This window comes from Eublepharis macularius, chromosome 11, assembly GCF_028583425.1.
Source record: "Eublepharis macularius isolate TG4126 chromosome 11, MPM_Emac_v1.0, whole genome shotgun sequence".
Lineage (NCBI taxonomy): Eukaryota > Metazoa > Chordata > Lepidosauria > Squamata > Eublepharidae > Eublepharis > Eublepharis macularius.
This window is the reverse complement of record NC_072800.1, coordinates 63,311,602-63,335,330: the sequence shown is the minus strand read 5'-3', so window position 1 is coordinate 63,335,330 and position 23,729 is coordinate 63,311,602. Positions and strand designations below refer to the sequence as shown.

The 23,729-nt window shown below is 38.6% G+C and overlaps 1 protein-coding gene across 1 annotated transcript in view; it reads left to right on the top strand.

Moving 5' to 3' along the window:
- Nucleotides 1–23,729, top strand: part of CDK14 (cyclin dependent kinase 14) — a 318,753-nt gene that overhangs the window by 148,779 nt on the left and 146,245 nt on the right. Inside the window, exon 7 of the mRNA XM_054992114.1 lies at nt 9,463–9,525. Coding sequence (XP_054848089.1) covers nt 9,463–9,525 — 63 coding nt within the window. The remainder of the gene's footprint in view (nt 1–9,462; nt 9,526–23,729) is intronic.

Genomic DNA, 23,729 nt, shown 5'->3' with positions numbered 1-23,729 from the left:
TTACTTATTGAATACATTTTAATCCTACTTTTCCCTCTAAGGAGTTCAGGGCAGCTTACATAATTCCTTCTCCTCCCTCATTATAGCAACCCTGGGAGTCTAACAGTGCAATCCTATGCAGAGTTACTCCAGTCTAAGCCCATTGAAGTCAACGGCCTTAGACTGGAGTAACTCTCCATAGGATTGCACTGTAAGAGAATGACTGGCCCAAGGTCACCCCATCCTTTTCTTGGTCCATTGTCATGAATCATGGCAGCAGTTACGGACCTTGGAGAACTAGAAGTCTGCAAATATCCCACCAGTAAACCTTTGGTTATACAAAATGTGTGATCTGTTTGTCACAGAGAAGTGCTCTCTTCATATTGAAGGAATAAAGGGCCATCATGTTTGTGCCGAAGACTTCCTTTTAAGATGGAAGCCTTTTTAAAACTTAAATGGAATCTAACAATGCACTTTCTAACAAACCTTAATATTATATTTATTTGCTAGGCTCTCACTTTTAATTTATATTGTAGATGCTTATCCTCTCTGGGCAGACTTGAAGTTGGTTGGATAGAAAGTGGGTGCTGTGAGAATTACAATTAAACCAATTTTAAAGGAAAATATTAAGAGCAGGCCTGTTGAATCAGACCAGTGGTCCATCTAGTCAGTCTAGCACCTTGCTTCACAAAGCCAACCAGGTGCTCTGGAGGACTAGCAAACGGGCCATAGACCAAGACCTTCCCTGATGTTGCTTCCTAGCTCTGGAATTCAGAGGTTTACTGTCTTATAATTTAAAGAATCCTTTTAGTCATCATGGCCAATAGCCATTAATGAACCTACCCTCCGTAAATCTGTCGACTCCCAAACTGTGTATCCTCCATAAGCCTGTGTATCCTTCATAAATTTCTTTATTCCACCTTTAGAGCTGTGTACTCAAGTGGCCGTCACTATGTCTACTGGCAGTGTATTCAACAATTTACTCACTGAAAATTCTACAATGTCCATTCTGAATCCATTACCCATCAGCTTCATTGAATGCCCCTGAGTTACAGTATTATAGGGGAAGGAAAGTTCTCTTTCTACTTTCTCCACCCCATGTACAATTTTATAAGCTTCTATCATATTCTCCCATTAGTCATCTCCCCACCAACTGAAAGCTCCATACTTTTCAGCCTTGCTTATTGGACAGGTGCTCCAGCCTTTTAATCATTTTGGTTGTTCTCTTCTGCACTTTTTCCAGATTTGCAATATCCTTTTGCAGATATGGCAGATGGCGGGGTATGAATCAAATCAAATCAAATCAAATCAAATCAAATCAAATCAAATCAAATCAAATCAAATCAAATCAAATCAAATCAAATCAAATCAAATCAAATCAAATCAAATCAAATCAAATCAAATCAAATCAAATCAAATCAATAATAAAGCTGTGCCATAGATCTATGCAGGGACATTACAGTATTCATAGTTTTATTTTCAATTACTTTCCTAACAATAAATTTTTCATTATAGATGCACAGTGAGTCAACATTTCATCAGCCTGCCCACTGCAAAAGATTTCTCACCTCTCCATCAGCATATATACCGATCAGCATGTATTTAATGTTTGGATTTTTTGTAACTGTGTGCAACAACTAACTCTTACCGACAGCGAACTTCATTTGCTATTTTGCCCACTCAGCCAATTTAGAGAGATTTTCCTCAAATTCTTTACACTCTACCATCCTGTCCACAGTTCACCATCCTGAAAAATGTGGTGTCATCTGCAAATTTGGTCACTGTGCTGCTCTCCCCCAACTCTAGATCATTTGTGAACAAAATAAGTAGCACCCTTTCCGGTACGGATCCTTGTGGGGCCCTGATGTTCACTTCCCTCCACTGTGAGGACTATTCATTTATTTTTAGTCTCTGCTTCCTGTTGTTTCACCGGTATTTTCATCAATAAAAGGACCTGCCACCTGACATAAACGCTTACTCAGAAGTCTTTGGCGAGGTACCTTGTTACAAATATTTTGGAAGTCCAAATAGTCCAAAATATGATGTCTGTTATTACCCTTATCCACATGCTTGATAACTTCTCAAAGAATTCTAAAAGTTCGTTCAGGCTGAACTTCCCTTTGCAGAAGCCATGCTGATTTACTCTCAGCAGGTTTTGTTCCTCTCCGTGCTTAATCTGCCTTTAATAGCAGTTTCTACTAATTTACCCAATATTGATGTTACGGTAACTAGCCTGTAATTTCCTGGATATCCTCCGGAGCCCTTTCTAAAAACTAGTTTAATGTTTGCTATTTCCTAGTGTTTTAGTGTGGAGGCTGATTTTAGTGACACATACTGGTTAGATCAACAATTGTAACAAGTTATTTTTTGTTAACACTTCAAATTACAGTTCTAAATTTTATAAATATAAATGAATAAAAATAAAAATGTGTATTCTAGCTGATAATGACGTGGCTTAGTGTATAAATTCTACCTGGAGTAACAATTCCTGTGGAGTGTTTTTGTGTGCATGATTGTTGCAAGTCTGTAAGCTCAGCTATGGCTTCATTATTGTTTTGTAAATTGTATTGTCTGTTTAAGAATTTGTGTGTGACAATAGCAAAACTATTCCAGTCAGTAGAACCTCCGGAGCATAACTAATATGTGCAGTCTCTTTAGCAGAAAAGAATGGCTTGCAACAGTCTTGCTGCCTCAGTGAAACAATACAATCTGTCTGCTGCATGATGTCATTGCCAGAAGCCAAATAGTACAGTTTTTGTTTTAATGGAAGAACTCTTTCACATTGCTGGTTTGACATGATGGGAATGCGGTTGGAAATGCTTCCTGCTCATTCACGGGCCTCAGGCTGTCCATGCATTTCAGTTTCAGAAATGACAGCTGAAACCAATTAGGTAGAACTATGGGACAGCTAAGTCGCATGCAGAATTCATCATATCTGGTGAAGAGGAAGAGAAGCATAGTATATTTCACTGGAAATATATGTGGCTAATTAATAGTGAATGATTACTGCGGAGAAGGTGGGGCATAAAGCTCCTGTGGTTGATTTTTGTCCCTGAAGTTCATAGCAGTGATATATTGTGTGTGTGCACATGCAAATGTGCATACACAATTGATAGTACATTTTCAAGGCTCTGGAGCTGGTGTCCAAGTAAAAATTTACTTGGTGTACAAGTAAAAAAAATAATCAAAAACTAGAGCCCGTCTTCTGGGATTTATTCATGTCTTCATTCTTAAAATGTTTGAATAGAAACCAAGTTCACCCTGGTGTGTTCATGCTGAACCTTGGAAAATGGATTTGAATTTCAGTCCTCTTGTCAGGGTTGAAAGTTTACAAACTGATACGAGATGATGGGGGAAAGCATCATTTTTCTCTTCTTCTTCCAGTAATGCCTACTAAATTAAACATATTATAAAACATACAAAATTGCACTGTTTGGTGTGTTTGTGAAATATCAAAGTATAAATTGCTTATAGTTTTTCTGTAAGCCAAATTGCAAATACACCCACTGCTGAAGAGAGGAAGAGCTGCAAACTGCTGCATCCTGTGATACCTTAGCACATGTATCTTGGTTTCTGCCATCAGACAGGCAAATATGTTGAAAATAAATTGTGTTGTTTGGACAGAAGCAGTTTTATACAGTCCATAGGGCTAGCAACATACCTGAGTTAAACTTTATAATATAGTTAATATATGACTGTGTACAATGAGTGTGGCAAAAAGCACACAACTCATGGGGCATGGAAAGTGCTAGGCACAGAGCCAATAGGGCCCTACAGAAGGCATTGGGTGAGGGGTTAGGAATCTACTTGCCACACCCTAGGATTCGGGCTGAAGTTGCCAGCCTCTATAAAGGAGACGGGGTACACCTGTCAGTGACTGGCAACAACATCTTCCTAGAAGACCAGTGGCAAGGCTTCAGGTTGGCACTAGACCACCTGTGGGGTGCAAGGGCCTAAGCAGAGGAGAGAGTTGGCAGGAGAGAGTTTGGGAATAGGGAGCGGGACGGTGAGCACCCCTTTGGCAGTTCTCCATGGGTGGAGAAATGGGGTCTGACAGAAATGGATGGTATGCTTTACAGCTACCACCACCTGGGCAGACCACCGCCAAGGAACCCCATGTGCACCTCCTTCCCTCATGCTGTATGGCTGAGGCTTTAGGAGCTTGAAGGGAACCCTTTGCCTGGCCAGTCAGGCGAAGCCATTTCAAGAATAGCTCACACCCAGGACAGTGGGACTCGCTCATGCAGTTCAAGGCAGAGGTCCAGGGCTGACCCTGTGGCTTGACCTGTACTGCCAGTTGGCCTTTGCCACCGTTAATGGTTGATGTTGCGTTTAATAGAGCAGCCCTTAGTTCTAAGCCTTGTGTCTGTCTCCTTCTTCCAACCGGGGGGGGCGGGGGGAAGCAATAGATGTCTATTCACAACACTATTGAATAGTTCAATGTTTTCAGTACACAGTTAATTTATGACCATGTACAAAATTACTTATTTACGGGATAAATATATGCGTAAAAGTAGGAAAGCTTAGGAATTAGTAATAGATTGACTTTCATAAAATATTTCTGCTACATATCAGGATGAATAAAATATTGTATTTAAAAGCATTTCATTAATTTCCAAAGAGAAACTATTTCATAGGAGATTAAGTGCTTTCCAGCATTTCCAGTTTTTAAGTTAAAAAGAAGTCTAGGGTGCCCACAACTTTTTTCCCCTTCCCTGATCTTTGCATTCTAATTTTGTTCAGCATCCTTCCCCATTTGCAAGTAGCCAAAATGGTAACGAAGAGAGATGGTAAATCATTATGCCTTACATATGGGACGATTGTCATTGAGAAAATTGACAATGGCAGAACTGAGGCTATCATACTTTGGTCACATCATGAGAAGACAAGGATCTCTGGAAAAATCAATAATGCTAGGAAAAGTTGAAGGCAATAGGAAAAGAGGAAGACCCAAAACGAGATGGCTTGACTCAATAAAGGAAGCCACAGGCTTCAGTTTGAAAGATCTGAGCAAGACTGTTAATGATAGGATGTTTTGGAGATCTTTCATTCATAGGGTTGCCATAAGCTGGAAGTGACTTAACAGCACATAACACATACACATGGGACAATTAATAGGATTTCTGGCAGTGCTGTATGAGTCACATATTGGAGACAAAGCAGCAATAGTGGCCTGCTTCTCTTACTGCTTGTAAGTTTCCATCAGCATGAGTCAACGTAATTTTGGTCAGATGATCATTCCAGGCTCTCTTCACTGTAGTGATTCTGTGAAATGCAGCTGCTGTCTAGGCCATGCATACTTCCTATTTATATTTCTGATTTAAATTTAATATGGAAGTTCTAATGAAAGTTAACACCTTTGTTTCTGTCAACAACTTTGTCTCGTTCCTTTTCGCTAGTCCGCCACCTGTGAACTTGTTCTCTGCACCACAATTCTATCTCGTTTCCTAGTAGGAAACTCTTTGAAGATTTGATTGAATTTACAAGAAAGCAGAACAATATGGTGTAACGTCTTCGTTTACCAAAAGAGCCTTCCCCTTAACCTTTTGGAAAGGGCTTGGTTGTTTGTTCAGATGGGGACTCAGAGCCAAGCTACAAGTGACGCCTGACACAGGTTGGACACTTGTCAGCTTACCGCAAGTTTTGATGGGAAATGTAGGCATCCTGGTTTTACAGCTTGGCTCTCCATTACAGCTGCAAGACCAGGATGCCTACATTTCCCATCAAAACTTGAGGGAAGCTGACAAGTGTCCAACCCGTGTCAGGCGTCACTTGTAGCTTAGCTCTCAGGAACTTCCTTACACTTTTCACTCTTTTAATGCTAAAACTATGGTGAACTCAGAACTGAGTGTAGTGGAATAGACCATATTCAGTCTGTGCTCTGCTTTCACAGCAGAGGCTTGGTACTTAGGGTTCTGTCACTGCAGGAAGAGCTGCAAGAATGAAACCTCTTTACAGACAGCAGGAGTCAATCAGTTTGTATGCTTGAAAGGTAGAAGAGCTAGCGCACAGAAAGAGAAAGCAGTGTTATCTCTGTATATTGTCTTGAAATGGCAGCTAGCAATAAACATAAGCTAAGATACCACCTGCATTCTGAGAAAGGCTTACTTTGATGTATGCACAATTTAAGACTCTTTACAAGCTACACATCTGTTTGAGGCTTTCAGAGGTCCACTCTTCATTTTCTTTTTTTAAAAAAGCTGTCACAAACCCCAGTGTTTAAAAGCTCATCATGTTCATGCAGTTTTAATGGGGCAATAGCCATATGTGAATCAGAGATGCATTAATGGCAGAAAAATGTTTGACGTTTTGCTAAAAGAATGAATCCCACATTGCAAAGGTGTGAGTGTGTGTGTTTGATATGTTCTGGCTGTTTCTCCGTGTGCAATTTCAAAGGAGAAGTAGAGCGGCCAGAAAGCTTCAGATACTAATGATGAGTGATGAGAGTTTCTATGGTAGATTTTGGGAGGATTATCTGAAACAGATGTGCTTTGATTGGGAAATGGTAATTTCTTAGGTATCCAGACAGAAACTGACAAGTAAAAGATGGGCAAGGGGGAGAGCTTCAAAAGTAGAGGAATTTATGTAGTACCTGGTTGGCAGAAACTTTGTGATACAGTATGTGGTTTTAGTGTCTTGGATGTTGGCAGCAATAGCTGGTATATTGCCATTACTTTTAGTGTCCTTGGTAAGATCCTCTTTGGATACTATTTATAAATGGAGGAGAGGCTTAAGGGCAGATTGTAGGGGAATCCTGATATTTTGGGTGGTCTCATTCAGCGCTAACAGAGCTACAAGCTGGTAAGGAGGGAAGCCCAGAAACAGCAAGGACAGCCTCTGCCACACTATGGCTTCTCTGTCCTGACTCCTGGTATGATGAGATGTTATCACAGAGGCCTTTATCGTATTGTGGTGCAAAAACAATTCTGCCTTGCTCAGTTGTGCACAACTTGAGATGTTAATTTGGAAAACTATATGCCACATTTTCAGAGGCTTGGTCCAAGGTGACAAGGTCTGTTACACCCCTACCTTGCTGTACATGCGATCCAAGGAGTTTAAAGACATGATCTGCTACTGCCGTATGAGTTTGGGAGCTCAGATACAGACTCGAGCTTGGGAGCAGGGTTATGCAAGTATCTGATGGTGCACAAACTGCTGGTTTCTATCTACTTTTGATCCCACACTTCCTCCTCAAGATCTCCCATTTTGTTTCTTTGGAGTTCTTTAGAAATGGCAGCCTCATCTAACTATTTAAAGCTGATTGTTGCCTTGATGCCTTTTTCTCCTCCTAGAGTTTGAAGACTATTATCTGAGATAGTTTAATTTTAAAATTACGTTAAAATTACGTTAAAAATTACATTAAACGTTTCCAAGGACGTATAAGTGTTAAAGAGAACAGTGGCTTTTGAGAAGTTTCTGTGAGGAAAATAAAACACTCTGGTTTTGCGTTGGTTCCTAAGCTGCTTCCTCACAACTACAGCTGGGCTGCTGTTTATTTGCCCTTTAATACAGTTAACACAGTAGGACAGAATTTCCTTCAGAGGGCAGAGGTGTGGTGGGAATGAACCACATTTAGTCTCTTAACTGCACTTAGGAAATCACTTCCCTCCTCTCCACTGAAAGGTTGTCCTTTAAACATATGCCAAGTGGACTGTTGGAAGAAATACTTAAGTTGGTGAGCTGGTTTTTCAGACAATATGTTACTGTAGCCTGCTTCGTCCTAGATTGCTGAGTAGAATAACACATGTACATCATTACAGCCATAATGATTTGCCAGAAGGCATCACATAGATGTACAGCATTTAGTATATCGGTCATCAAATAATCCAAGCTGTGACAAATAATATCAGAGGGCATTGTTGTAAAACCAGAAAACACAATCAATCAACAAAGCCGAAACAGGAACATGGTGGGCAGTGTGGTGATGATGAATGCTACAGAGTGAAAATCTTGTTTTTATACAACCAGTTGATTAAAAGGAAACAATGTTGAAATACCATTCAGTGTTTGGGTTTCATTGCCCAGCTTCTTATGTGAAATGCTTCATATGAGATTCCTCTGGAAGCTCATATGAAAGTCTTGCTAAAATGGCTTGTATTAATTGACCCTTTTCTTTGGAAGCAGCTTTATTTATGCTAAATGCAACTGGTTGTGGCATTTTCATAACTTATTGTTTAGAAAGATTACCAGATTTCATTCTGCATTCCAGTTCACATGATGCCTTCTCTACTTATATGGTTTTACAATATTGAACAATGTTTCTGGCAGACTGTGTGACAGAGAAATATGCAATGTTACATATTTAATTGCCAAAATGCATCATGATAATATTTTGGAAATAAGTTAACTTTTCATTTATGGCCTCTTGGTTAACAACAGGATGGTCATGAGACTACTATGGATAAAAGATGAACATATTGGCCCCAAGGTAGTGATGTTGGTGCTTACTTGTGAGAAAGGCAACGCAAAACCAAGTGCTAACTGGAAATGAGCTCTTCAGCCTCTACAGACATGTGGATCAAATGCATAATTTGGCTCAAGGACAGCATGCTCCAACCACTGCTCTCTAGAAGCTGCAGAACCCAGCAACATTTCCAACACATGTTATTATCACAATAGAGAGGCACCTAGATAGAGATTGTGGACTGAATTCTGCTTACAACCCCTGTTTTGTGTTCTGGCACAGCAAGTTATTGTTTGCACTCTTGTTTTTATCCTGAGCAGTATATGCAAACTTAAAATGAAATAATAGGCTCTGTGTTTAGATGTTGTAGGAAAGTGCAGTATACCATTTTTGATACCCAGAAATAAATACCCATTACATTCTTTTCCTCTGTTGCATCCTAGAATCTCATGGAAAATTTGACCATATACTTAGCAAGAATGATTGAAATTAGCACGGTATTATTCACCAGTTATCAGTACTCTCTGGATAACAATATTTAATAATGTTTTTTCATGTCTTTTGACTTCACAAGACAAATTAATTCATGGTTTTATTATTTTTGCTCTTTAAATACCACATGCTGTTTCCCAATAACTCCTTTTCCATTACAGAACATCTGGTTGTCCAGCAGAGAGCAATCTGGAATAAAAAAAAAATACTATTACAAAGCTTTCATTTCTCACTTTGTTCACTGTCTTTGAATAGTGTAAGAGTTTCTAATTTCTCCCCAAATATACCATTTATTCACTGTGATTTTGCATCTGTAGATGCAATTGTTTGAAATGCCAGTTAGTGCATTATAGCACTACAGACTGTTAGAACAGAGTAGGATATATTTTATAAATAATCTTATCAGCCAGTAACTACAATGGAGCCTGAAGGTGATGTCGATGTTGAGAATATATATTTTCCTCATTTTCCATTTGCTGTACCTGGAGGAAATAGCAGCTTTCAAGTGGAAAGATATTGATGTGTTACCATCATACGGAGGTAGTGATAATACATATTACCCCCTACTTTTTTTCTCTCTTTTCAAGCACACTGATTTATGTCAGTACATGGACAAACATCCTGGAGGACTCCATCCAGACAATGTGAAGGTAGGAAATTATTTCCAAATAAACATTTTGATGGTAAGCTTGTGTTAAAGTGAGGAGGTAGATTGCTCCTCTAAATGAAGGAAGCAGCTAAAATACATAAACTAGCTCTTGAACTTCTACTAAACAAGGAGACTTGATCTGCCTTTCTGCTGGAAAAGCAGCCAAACTGTTTTAGCGTACATCAGAAACCAATCGCAGTCAGTCATACAACTTTTTGATAATATTTGTTCAGTTGTCTTTTACTTTGATGCCTCTGTAGCTGGGAAATTGTTTGAAAACATACTCAATAAACTGAGATTATTTTATGCAAGACTGCTGTTTAATTTTTTTCATGTGAAGATCTTGCATTTCAGTTCTTTTAAAAAGTCAAAGGAACACCTCTCAGACTGCACACAGCCCCAGAGAAGCTTTTGAAATAAGGAGTTGTCTCCTTGCTCTATAAGTGTCCCTTAGGTTTCATACCAGATCTGTGAACTCACCTGTTCTTTGCCTTGCCAGCAGTACTGCATTGACCTCAGGTCCCCTCCCTCCAATTTTTAGGCTCTGGACACATTCCATTTTATTTTGGAGGTGGGTTATACCTTTTGCAGGATAAAGGGAAGTGGTCGTGTTTTTCTGCCTACTTTGGGGCTCTGAGTTAAGCACAAATCAACCTGAGTTAAGCACAAATCAACAAGATGGCAGCATCATTCTTCTTTAATGTTTAATATGGGCCCCACAACATTACTGTTAAAGGGAACTGTAACACTTCCAGCCTAATAACTGGTTCTGTGACAATATTAGGATATTCATTTAGGTAACCAAATGAGTGTGAGCATGTGCAAAAGTTGTTGACAGAATTTTTGTATTATTTTAAATGCAGTTAATCTTCTGCAGACAACTTCCTCAGTTCTAGACTGTAATAACCAAAGATTCTACTCTGATTTGTATTTCTGAAAATGTTTTTATGGATAAACAACTTTAATAATAATAGTTGCATGCACATACTCTTGTAGATATACTTTGAGAAGGCTTTTCTTGAGTGTCTGATGGTTTGGAATCAGTCCTAGGGATTCTTCCCCATGGATAACTTTCTGCTTTCTAAAGTGCAATTAACACCATGTGCAGTTTGAATTTGTGTACCGCTTCCCTCTGTTCCATATGCAGCTTAAAAAGGGGAAGCATTCATATGGACACGCATGATCCTGAGTCTCATCATGTTATATTTGCAACAGCGCTCTTTCTTTTGCATTAGGCTCTGCCCTAAAGCATACTAGAAGCATTCACTCATTGATGTACATTGATGCTTTGTTATCTAGCGCTTCAGTACCTGGAAAACATAGTTAACTTGCATTGTCGTTAAACAGGTTGGCTTGCAGGGTTGATGGGCAGGGAAATGAGAGTGAACTGTTGCTGCACCTGGATGAGCAAAGCTGCACAGGAGGATGCTCAGGACACAAGTGTGGGCAAGGTTAGAGAGAGGAGAAGCAAGCCAGAGAGCTGCTGGAAGGGCACAGCCATGCGGGAGGCACTTGAGATAGGGGGTCTACAGGAGTGTGACTAGAGGAAGCCTCAAAACAAGCATACATGATGTAAAGATTGCACAACCGGCACATTTTGTTCACAGGCAACACTCATTCTGGGTAACAAAGCTTGTATTGCACTTTGATTCCGTTCATAAAGTAAAAATTGAAAATGGTCATATGGCAGCCTACAATGACAATAAGAATATATGAACCCAGGAATTGCCTTGTTGGGTCAGACCAAAGGTCCATCTAATCCAACACTGTGGCTGAGAATGCAACAAGGTACTTTAGGCATGCCCAAGATCTGTAAACTAAAAAAAAAACCTTTGACTATTGTTCCTTGTCCTTTAATTGCACTCTACTTTGGAAACTCCCCTATGTTTCAGATGCAGTGTGCTTTGTGTGCATTTAGGGGCAGAGGCACTTCATCAAGCCCAAAGACTTGTCCTTGCAGAAAAGGTGGTATTTGCAGCAATGATCAGTCTACAGCCCTGGGGGAAAAATAAATGTGTGACAAAGAAAATATAGTACAACAGGCTCTTATTTTTTTCTACTTTCGTATAAGAAACATCAAAAAAGTTGTACAAGTGCTTATGATTCATTTTAACAGCAGGCTTTTATATCTAGCATAGGTTTTTGGAAGATTTTAGTTCACTTTTTAAATAAATGTAAACCATGTGGATTTCATTTGGTATAGTAGTTAAGAGTAGCAGGTCTCTAATCTGGAGAACCAGGTTTGATTCCCCACTCCTCCGCTTGAAGCCAGCCGGGAGACCTTGGGTCAGTCACAGCGTCTCGATCTCTTTCAACTCCACCCCCCCTCACAGGGTGATTATCGTGAGGATAATAACAACACTTGTAAACCTCTCTGAGTAGGTGTTAAGTTGTCCTGAAAGGCAGTATATAAATCTAACCTTATTATTATAATAAATATTTTGTTGTACTTGCATTGAGTACATGGGCACAAAGACATCCTTTATTAGTAGCTTAGTTTCTCAGAGATGCCTCCATTCTAATTAAGAATCCATTTTTATATATCATTTTACACCTGAAAGAAATGGATTCCCCTAGGATCTACTTGGAGAAAAATAATTGCAGGTGAAATTTCTGATGTAGTGCCTTTCATCGCAGTTCAATGGCCATGTACTGTAATAACTGAATAATTATGAGAGTTTTAATAACTTGGTTATACTTTGTGTATACATTTAAGATTATTCAAAATAATAGATATTTTAAAATGACATTTTAGCTTTATAAAAATACCATTCTGGTAAATTTGGTATATGTTTCCATGAGCTCTATCAAAACCACACATAAATTATTTGTTCTACTGTACACACAACACTCCAAATTCTTATAATTTATAATGAGTGAGTACAGGCTCTGTACATAAGAAGGTGTGCGTACGCGTGTATAGAATATTTTTCTTGTGTACTTCATACAGTTTCCTCTTGCATTTTTGTCACAATCGGATGCAGCAGAAACACTTGTTTTGAAGTGTCAAACATAAATTATACAGGGCCATGATTAAAAGAGCTTGATAAGATCAGTTTTGAATTTATAACCTTTTTAAAATTGTTTGTTCGGCTTTTTGTTGTTTCTATGCAGTCTGCATTAGTGGCACAATAAACACAATTAACAGAAGCTGGACAGTAAATACAAAATTGCCATCTCTTAAGTCTTACATAAGCCTCATAAGTCTGGTAGTGATGGCTTTTGGGCAGGTGCATATTTCTTAGGCTGCATAGGTTTAATCTTTCAAAAACAAGAGAGAGGCACGGAACAACCAACACAACAATTTGTATACAACCGTGCCCAACTAACTAGGTAGTATATATTGTACTAGTCTGTATTATCCAATTTACACAAGTTTATGCAAACAGTGCAATTTATTCCAACCACTAGGGTATATTGTTTCTCAGTGCAAAATTGCATACAATAACATTTCACAATTACAAATCCTTATTATAATAACATTCCACGTAACTGCTTCAGTAATGTTCCTAAACTCCCACAGCTGTTATATTATACACTCTTCATTACTCACTCAACTCACCAACCTTATTTAAAGCGCTAGTCCTCTCCAAACATGTCCTTACAAAAATGCTGCCAAATCAAATGAATTATTCAAACCGTTAGGTTCCATAGATCTTAATTTAAAAGTCCACCAAGCCTCCTGTTGCAACAGATCCCGTTGTGACATCAATGGGTCTCGATGATGGCTCACATACAGAACGGTATATACAAAGTCCTTGTTCGAATGTCCCATTGCTTTGAAATGTGCAACTAACGGGGCTTCCTCGATGTTCCTCCATAATCGCGATCGATGTTCCTGAATCCTTACTTTAATAGCTCGTCCCGTGCAACCCACATATTTCTTGCCACATACACATACAATCAAATATACAACATTCTGGCTATTACAGTTGGTAAATTCTTTCCAGTATAAGCCTAAGTCCCTAAGTTGCGATGGCGCCATTACCAGATCGCATGTATTGCATTTACCACACTTATAATGCCCTTTTGGTAGATCTTTCAATTGCACCTTATCTACCATATCTGTGTGAATCAATTGGTCCCTGAAGCTCTTTGTTCTTTGAAGGGCAACGAGTCGTTTACCTTCACACCCAGGTATACTCGCTACTAATGGCCAATACTTGTTAATAATGTTTCTTATACGTCCAGTAAGGGGTGTGTAGTCTAACGCAAAGCAGAATCTGCCCTCCTGTCTGGTCCTGACATTTTTTAAAAAAACTTGTCGGTCCCTCGTTATGGCTCTGTTTCTGCAATGACTGACTACTTGAACCGGATAGCATTTTTCCATAAGTTGCTGTTCTAATCGTGTCGCATGCATATGAAAATCTTGCATTGTTGTAGAATTCTGCCTAAGCCTCAAGAATTGACTATAAGGTAAATTGATTGTATGTGTATGTGGCAAGAAATATGTGGGTTGCACGGGACAGGCTATTAAAGTAAGGATTCAGGAACATCGATCGCGATTACGGAGGAACATCGAGGAAGCGCCGTTAGTTGCACATTTCAAAGCAATGGGACATTCGGACAAGGACTTTGTATATACCGTTCTGTATGTGAGCCATCATCGAGACCCATTGATGTCACAACGGGATCTGTTGCAACAGGAGGCTTGGTGGACTTTTAAATTAAGATCTATGGAACCTAACGGTTTGAATAATTCATTTGATTTGGCAGCATTTTTGTAAGGACATGTTTGGAGAGGACTAGCGCTTTAAATAAGGTTGGTGAGTTGAGTGAGTAATGAAGAGTGTATAATATAACAGCTGTGGGAGTTTAGGAACATTACTGAAGCAGTTACGTGGAATGTTATTATAATAAGGATTTGTAATTGTGAAATGTTATTGTATGCGATTTTGCACTGAGAAACAATATACCCTAGTGGTTGGAATAAATTGCACTGTTTGCATAAACTTGTGTAAATTGGATAATACAGACTAGTACAATATATACTACCTAGTTAGTTGGGCACGGTTGTATACAAATTGTTGTGTAGGTTTAATCTTTAACAATAGTTACCTTAAGGTTGAGACTTTCTACTTCTTGGAGAAGAAAATCAGCAGTAAGCTTCCAACCAGCAATTAAATCAGTTCGGGAGTGTCATCTGTGCCCTGGCCGCTCCTTGGCTTTAAAAAGGTGAAAGTGTACGTGTGTCCTAAGCTTTTGTCACTAATTCCCATAAAAGGTTGAGGTCAGAGACACTGTGTAGAAGCCTGAGGCCAAGGAATTGGTTAATTTAAAAAGTTGATTTGATTTGAACTGTCCCCTTTGACAAACAATGCTGCAGAGATAGTAGAGGCCACAATGAGCAGGATCGAGGTCTAGGCTGTAGGCCTTGTAACCTTTTGCCCACTTGGTTTCCTGGCCAAGCAGCTTTGTTGGCTGCTTGGGATTGGCAAACATCCCCTCCTCTCTAAAGGCCTGATACGTAGTTATATGTAGATATGCATTGGCATCTGACCTTTCTTCAACTCCAGGCCTCCTCAACCCACTGCTTCCACAAGTTCTGCTTTCCAAGCCTGTGGTCTTAAATATGTGCTCCTATGAGCTATTTGTGCTTCATGTGGTCAAATGTCAGCCCTAGAACTGCTTATGTTCTGTTTCAGCTGTTCTTCAACTCTGTATTGGATTCTTACTAATGCTATGTCTTTGTAAAATTGTGTTTTATTTACCCAATGGCATTGTTTATGGAAATGTCCTTGAAATGGACTGTACTAATCTCACACTGTAATCCACCTTGAGTCGCAGTGAGAGAGGCTGACTATAAATAAATAAATAAATAAATAAATGTAAATAGGTAGATAGACAGACAGACAGACAATTCAAGCAGGCAGGCTGAGTTGCTTTCTATTACTTCTGTGAGTTGTGTTCTTATATGTGTAAATTTCTTCTCAAAAAGGTGAGAGCTTTTTATTTTAAAGCTTTTAGCTTTGCTTTGATGCTTACTAGCAAAATTCTTCTGTTGCATGGTGCTCTGTCATTAACATTATTCTGCAAATAATGGTTACGTTTTCCTAAGTAATATCTATTCTTGAGGAATGGATAATTTCAGCAATTTAAGACCAATTTGGAAATTAACAACCAGAGTAAAAGCCTTAGGTTATTTATTAACTTATAAATATTTATATTTCAAAGACATAAGTAATTATGGTTGAAATTACTCCAATGCAATGAGGTGTTAGAAAGTGGTCAGAACATGGGAGTGATTCATTAACAGCTATTATGCATCTTATCTCATTTCAACAAAAGAAGAATGTATCTGTGGAATGCACACATAAAATATAACCATTTCAAATCCCAATATTCATATCCTGAGTGAGGGAAAATATTTTAATTGATAACTAATGTTTTCTTATTGTGAATAACCAAAAATGTAAATAAAGCAGATAGAAATAAACTGCGTCCCTGATAAAAAGGTCTTTGGAAGATATTTAATAGTGTTAGTCTTACTATATTTTCCTCTGCTTATTCAATTTCACTGTTCATTTGACATAATGCATGTGTACACAGTAAACTTGATGTGATGAACAATCTCGACACATGATGGTATACTTACATATAAATAGGTTTTATTCAGTAAGTGATGGAGAAAATGTGTACGTGAAGTTTAATGCTGTAATAATGGATAAAATGCTGTAATGCTGGATAAAACTCTTAGCAGTGCTAAGTTATTCAGCTATAAATGTGACATTGGATGGGATGAGTAATCCACCCCATTTTTCCATGAAGAAAACTCAATAGAAATTTAGGACCTTTAAAGAAAATGTTAATCTTTGTGTAACATTTCCACATGGAAATGCTCACATGATTATTTACAAATTACAACTCTGTTCATAAACCCATAACTTTAGGCTGATAGTGGTTCCAAGAGAAGCACTTCTAAAATTTCAGCCACCTTCACAGTAGAGCTAAATTTTTCCATTAATTACAGTGGATATGTGAAACAGGATTATTTGCCATTTAATGTACTTGATAAGTTGTAGCTTTCCATTACACTTCTGAGAACAAGCAGGTGCAGAATGGGGTAGGGTAATGTTCTGCTAAATTAAGCTGCAGTCTCTTTCAGATAGTATTGAGAATCAATTTCTAAATAAATCTTCATGGTAATCAAAATCAAGTATGTAGTCTGGATTTTACCCTACATTATTTTATCTGTCCCTCTTAGATGTTAACAAATGTATGAATGTGTTCCTTAAATATATAAACCTTCTGCCAGGTATTAAAAACTATTGTTTATCTCACAAAACAACCACATTCAGTATTTAACTGAAAGGAAGATGACCCTGAGTATAAGATACTGCTGCCTGTAAAAAAATTCCACACCGTTTTTATTGCTGTACTTAACTGTAACTTGTGTGAATTTAAGACTACCCCATAATTTTCTTGATGGCATTTTTGGAGGTTGGGAAGCACTACTAGACTTCCTTTCAGGTGAGTAGGTAGGTTTCTGAGCTTTGTGAAATATATCTCCTCACTGGCCTTTGATCTATGAAGATTATAGAATTCCTTTTTAAGAAAAAATGAAGGATAACAGAACATACAGTCCATTAGAAAGCTTATTTAGGTTTTTAACCATCATAATCAATGGCTATTTCATGGGTAGGTATAGTAGGGGCCTTTTAACCTAATTGATTAAGGGATGCTAGTTACTAAGAAGAATGCTGTACTAGCAGATTAGGATAGAGTATTTATTAAGTTCTGGTAATTAAGCACACCCTGTCATCATTATCAGCAGCTTCTGTACAGTGATAACAGTAGTAGTAAAGATTAAAAAGAACATCAAAGAAAACAGAAACTAACAAATGCTTTTGCCAATAGCTTTAGAATCTATTTTAGCTTCAGATGAGTTATAGAAATGTAAATTAGTCTATTTTTTAAAACTCTGTGATTTTTGAATTATACAGTAGTCATATTTTGAATGTTACCTAAGAAAATGGCCCTAAAATAATTGGATAGATGGGAGTCTTTTTCTGGCACCAGTGTAAGCTCTGTCTCTAAGCCTATAAGAAATAGTTTTGATAAGTGTTTAAATTCCTGGCTTTGGAGACAACCCCAGAAAATCATTTCAGAAAAGCCCTTAGAAGTATCTTTTACTGAAGTAGAGTTTATTGTGGCAGGAAGCATCCTGCTGCCTCAGCGTATTCTCCCTTCATGTTAAAATGGCTGTCTTTTGTTCCTGATGATATGAGAATGCAGGGTTTGATACTGTTAATGTTTTCCTTATGAACCTTGAGATACAAAAAATATTAAAGACATTAACTTTAAAATTATAGACTGTATCTCTCTGATGGTAAATTGGTAAATTTATCATATAACTCAAGAATTCAGGAACAGATGTTTAGTGGTAAGGGACACTTTTCTTAATCATCTTTGGATACAATAAGAGTCAAACATCAATAAGGGTCAAACAGTTCATATGATCAGGAGTAATTTTGTGAATTTTTACGCTAATTTTCAGATTTGTGTATGCCAGTTATACTGGGGGATAACGGTAGACACAAGCATGGCAGAAAATCAGATTTGTGTATGCCACCAGTAGAAAGATATCCTTCCGTTACTCATCAGCTCCTAGAACCAATATTCAAACATGCACTTGTGTTGAAAATCTGTAAGGATAGTTATCTCTATGTTGTTTCCCATTACACTTATGACAAGTTGCTTGAAGCAACTGTTTTCAGTGGCATGCTTAAAATAATATGCTGCCCAAACTGGCACCCTGCTTCAGTTCCCATTTTTCTATACCTTTTTTGAAGTATGCAACAATTGCAAGTAGATTTGGGTGGAGGGTGGGATGTTCAAAGGCTGCTGCAATCTCGAAGGAAGGAGATATTTATAATCTGTCTACACTAAGCAGTCTGAAAGGAGAGGAGAAGTCTAGTTCTTGCAGTGAGACCAGTTGTGTCTTTATTGGAGAAATTGTTGGGTTTAATGCCTTTTGCCCTTACATTTTAATCATTGCTAACACATTGATATCACACTCCATAAACTTCTAAATTGATTTGACCTTCATATGGCACTATCCTCACAGGACTCATTATTGGAAAGTGCTCCCTCAGTTAAAGTGCAGTTGTCAAGGTAAAATGGCAAAAAAACACTTTTTCTTTTCTTTTGGTGTGGCCATCAAATGCAGTTTTTCTTAATACTTAGTATAGATTGTTTTCAGGAACGACTGTAGTCTTTAAAAAAAATAGCAGTTTGATTGTATGACTAAACATTACAAAAATGGAATTTGAATAATCAGTATATCTAATTTTCAACATGATCACATCTGTGGATACTTAAATTTCAGAAACTAGAGCCATGAACAGACAAGATAGATTTTCCTACAAATCTGAGAATAGCCCCAAGCTTGCAGAAAAATTTGAAATCTAAAAATTAATACATTGATTAGAGTTTTTAAAAACCCTGAAAATATAAAAGCAGTGCCTGCAGCTTGATGAGATCTCAGTAGACTGATTAGATTCCTCCTCAACCACACCCCTTGGTCTCAACCCTGTTTTTTTGTCAATAAAGGGCTTGGGGCCCTTTTCAGGGTTATTTTGGCCTCCCTGTCCATTCCTGCTTCCCTTCTCCCTGAGGGCGGACTCATAGAGGCCAGCAAGAACCACCATGCAACTTGCCACAATGCATTTTGTATGACTTACCCATATGTGACAGTGGCTATGACTTAATGCCACAAAGCTTGCCTGGTCCCAGTGGTAGCTTCCACACAACTTGTGTGTGACTTGGCTAGGTCCAGCGGTTGCCTCCCCAGAACTCACCTAAGCAACTTACTACTGCATGACTTTTGTATCAATGTCAGGTGATCTTTGGCTGTTTGTTATCTCTGCCTAATCTAACTCAGTTGTTGTGAGTATAAAATGGAGACGAGAACAATGATGTACGCTGCTTTGGGTCCTCTTTGGGGCAAAAGTAGAGTATAAACAAAGTAAACAAATGATAGCTAAAGCTGAAGAATGGAAGGGCAAATAAAAGAAAGGTTTATTGGTGAGAGGGAAGGACAGATGGAAGCAGAAGAAGGGGTGAGGATATGGCAGCTGCCAGGAGGAAATAGAAAAAGGAAATAGTGTAGGGAATGGGAAAATGAGTAATGGCTTCAAGTCCTTGCAGGTTCGCCAGTTTTGTTTTTCTATATTGTTGATGCTAAGGTTGTGCTTTCAGAGACTTTCAAAATGTTTCAGAATGACCATGTAGTTTAAACTCAGTATGGTGCTGCTACTTTCAACCTGTTGGTGGTGATTTTTTGTTTTTGCTTTAAATCAAGGCAAGTTGAACTCTCTTCCCCTCCCACCTGTCTTCAGATACCAAAAATTAATATTGGAGATCACTGTAAAAGGAGGGTGGACCATGATATGTTGTGGATCCATGATTAGATCCTTTGGTTTATAGTTTAGCCTTAAAAAGCACTTGTAGGAAGAGGTATGGAGAGACTTCTTCCATGCTCCAAATTACCATAGTTCCCCCCCTCCACCTCCCACTATTATCTTGGCTATGCTTTACCATGTCCAAATGGGAGAGACATGGTAAAGCAACTGCCCTTGAAGTGTTTGCACCATGCCATTCCCTGTCAATCTTAAGGCTGGAGCACTGACACATGCATAAGTTTGTGTCATGTTATACTCAGCAGATAAGGGTGATGTCTCATACTTTCCTTGTAGGCAAAGACCATGAGCTAGAACAAAATCCTGGGGGAATGGACAAGCAGCAAGTAGAAGGTGGGCTAAACATCATATTTTCCTGTGAATCAGAGAGCACACAGGCTTTCACTAACTTCACTGTGCAGAAAAGGGCATATATTTGGCTAATCACTGATCATTTCTGTCGTCGAGTCTCTCCTGGGGTAAATGAGATGATGGATGATCTTGTATGTAGTGGAATCTTCTTGTAAACTACTTTAAATGTAGTGGCTCATGGACTGTGGGAGGGGTTGTGATTACCAGAATATACCTCTTTCCTTGCGTTACATTCTGTATTGTAATGTTCCAGGTCTCTAGCTGATCTACATTTCTTGGAATCTGTGATGCTTCTGAGCCTTCTGAGCAAACTCCATCAACAGTTACATGAACCCTGTTGATAGGTAAAAGCCACTTCTTTTAAGGGGATTGAGCTGTGTCAGGGGACCTAGTACTAGAGTACATTTTTGGAACTCTCCAGCCCTGGTGTTGAATCATTTGGACCTATGGCAGTGGGCTTGACAAGTTTATTGTTCATAGGTAAAAGGAGCTATGCTCCTTAAGTGGTGCCATTTCAGTTCTGAGATGTTTATATGGTGAGCAATTGTTAAATTAGCCCCCAAACATTTGCCCTATTTGTTTCCAGCAGAAGGCCTTCTGAGATGTTTCTCAACTGTGGATGGCTGCTGTAAGCATATGGAGTGCTGTAAGCATTCACTCTTTCAGTATGGGGTGAAATTTCTGTTATGATCTTCTTTTAAAGGTCACCATGGTAATAAAAAGTGGTCATTTAGACAATGGCAGCCTGGTCATCCAGACTGAGCCCTGAAATCAATGAACCAGGCAAACTGCAGGAACAAGATATACCTCCTGTAGTATGAAGTTAGTTTTCATGCTCATTCTTCTAGATCTGAGAAGAGCTCTCAGTGAATGTATGAGTATGGGGAAGGAGGTTCTTCTAGTTGCTATCCCCCACAGTAATCAAGAACTGAGGACTGATGCATGACTAACAACTAAAAGGTGCACAAGCTGTGAGACTACAAAGATATTTTCCAGCAGGAAAAGGATCTTCCCTTGCTCTTCTGAGCCTTGCTGCTCAACTGATATTCTCCTCATCCTCAACCAAATTACTAAGACTGCAAGTTGGGCTGCCTACTAAAACTATCCATGTATTGGGCTGTCCAAACACTGGTGCCAATAATTCATTGAAGGTCTTAAGCTCTTCTGTAGAGCTATTTTTGGAAACCTGGGAATGGGACGGGAATGACTTCATTGAAGCTTTTGTGCCACAACTGTTGGGAAGAAGAAAAACTCAGCTGCAGCATTCTTTTCTTACCAGATTCTTAACAAAAACTGTACAAAAAAGAAGAGAACAAACAACATAGAAACAGCATTATCTGAGTGAAAATGTTCCCACCCAGGCCCACCCCCAGTGTGTCCCATCCAGCTAGTACAAGGTTGTCTGTACAGCTGACCAGACATGCACAAGGGACATGTATTGACCTGTATTCACACAAAACTACCCCAAGTCACCAGCAAACTACTACTGTGAAGAGAAAATGACAGGAAGGGGGGACCCATGGATCATGCCTTTCCCGGGGTTCAATCTCTCTGAAACTTGAGGGGTCTTTAGAGGACAGTGAGGACTAGCTCCTGTAAATTTCGTGGATTTTGCTTGCAAAATGCCACCCCTATCCAAATTAAAAGCAAAGCAGTTTGAGTGTAAGCCGGATCCAAGGGCAGAAAGAGGGGAAAGAGAAGTAGAAGCCTCTCAAAATCGACACTCTGCAATGGCGACTCGCTGATTATGACTATGGACACTCGTAACCGCAACTGCACCAGTTACCCAACACGAGCACGGACTGGGGCTACAGGACATGTGTTCATCAGGAGTAAAATGGGCATGAACAGGAAGGAACAGACATTATTTTAGACATTCACATGACCTCGTGTAATTTGTATTGTTTAGTTTGGCTGTGAGCATGAAGGGGCCTGTTCTGGGCTACCTCGAACCACGAACTTGTTCGTAAACCGGCTCAAGTTCAGCAAAGTTCTTGGTTCATGTTCTGTGAAACTGAACGGACCACAAACTACGTGGTTCGTTTTTTTCCCAGTTCGTGCCCATGTCTACTGTCGAGATATTCAGCATCAAGTGTTCAGGAGAATGTTGTATTTCTTAGTGATTAAAATGTAGTTTTGGCCTGCCACATCTCTTCAGACATATTTTTTCAAGCTTCCAGCAGAATTTTTTAATTAAAATTCTAGGTGTCTTGTAGTAATTCTTCCAGACTTTTAAAATGTAGAACTGTGCTGTGTATTTAGCAGTGTATCATCACCTTCATGTCCCTTCTGCTACTGCTCTACCTGGGTTCCAGAACATGCCAGAACTTCAGACCATTCAATCAGCACAGGAAGACATCTGTTTCATATGATGTATTTTCATTTATAAAGAGTTACCACTTATGTTTGCCCTTTTGAGTTGGTAGAGAATTCTTTCAAAACATTTTTTTTTAATTTAACAGACGTGGGTACAGAAGAAAGAGGGTAAAAAGGGAGGAAAATTAAAACAAATATATAACTATGTGCTACAAAGGTTACAAAAATGCAGGGTTCAAAAACCAAAAGCTTTATCAATATTAAATTTCTTCTGCATATTTTCAACTTGTAACAAGTTCAGTTGATTTCTTAATTGCTTAATTTCGATTAATGTTGACTTCTTTAGAGATTTCTTACGTTGTCCTTCCAGATGTTGAATTTTAGTTATAATTTCATTCATGAGTTCTGCTTTCTCCTTCTTTTTCTTTGAGGTCAAAGCTATTAGGTTCCCTCTCATAAAAGCTTTACTTGCTTTCCAAATGGTAGTAATGTAGACATCATTGGTGCAATTCAGTTGGAAAAACTCTTCTAAATCTTTCTTACACTTCTTTATAATGTCTTCTTGTAGTAATATATTATCATTCAGTCTCCATCTTCTTTTCTTAAATTCTTCCTTCCCCATCAGCAGGGGATTATGATCTGTGTAAATTTTCAGTTGTACTTCTACTTTCTTTAAGTTCAGTAATGCAGATTTTGATATCCAGCACATATCTATCCTTGAATACATTTGATGCCTATCTGAAAAAAAAGTGTAATCCTTAACTTTGGGGGTTGTAATTCTCCAAGCATCTACCAAGTGTAACAGTTTCATGTAATGCAGGACATTCTTGGGTAATTTTCCATCTTTTCAAGTTGGTAGAGAATTCTGTGATGATTTCACATGATTTTTCTAGTCTGTGGCATTAGAACATTTGCTTTATGACCCTGATAACAAGGCTTTTTGTATCTGTATGTGTGATTCCCTTTCAAAATAATGGCATTAGATAGTTAGCTGTGATTCATGGGATATGAAACCTCCAAAACTCGGATACGGGGATGCTTATTGCAATGGAAATTTTAAAAAATCCTTTACATTATGCAATACATATAATCCTTTGCAAAAATGAATATTCAGGGC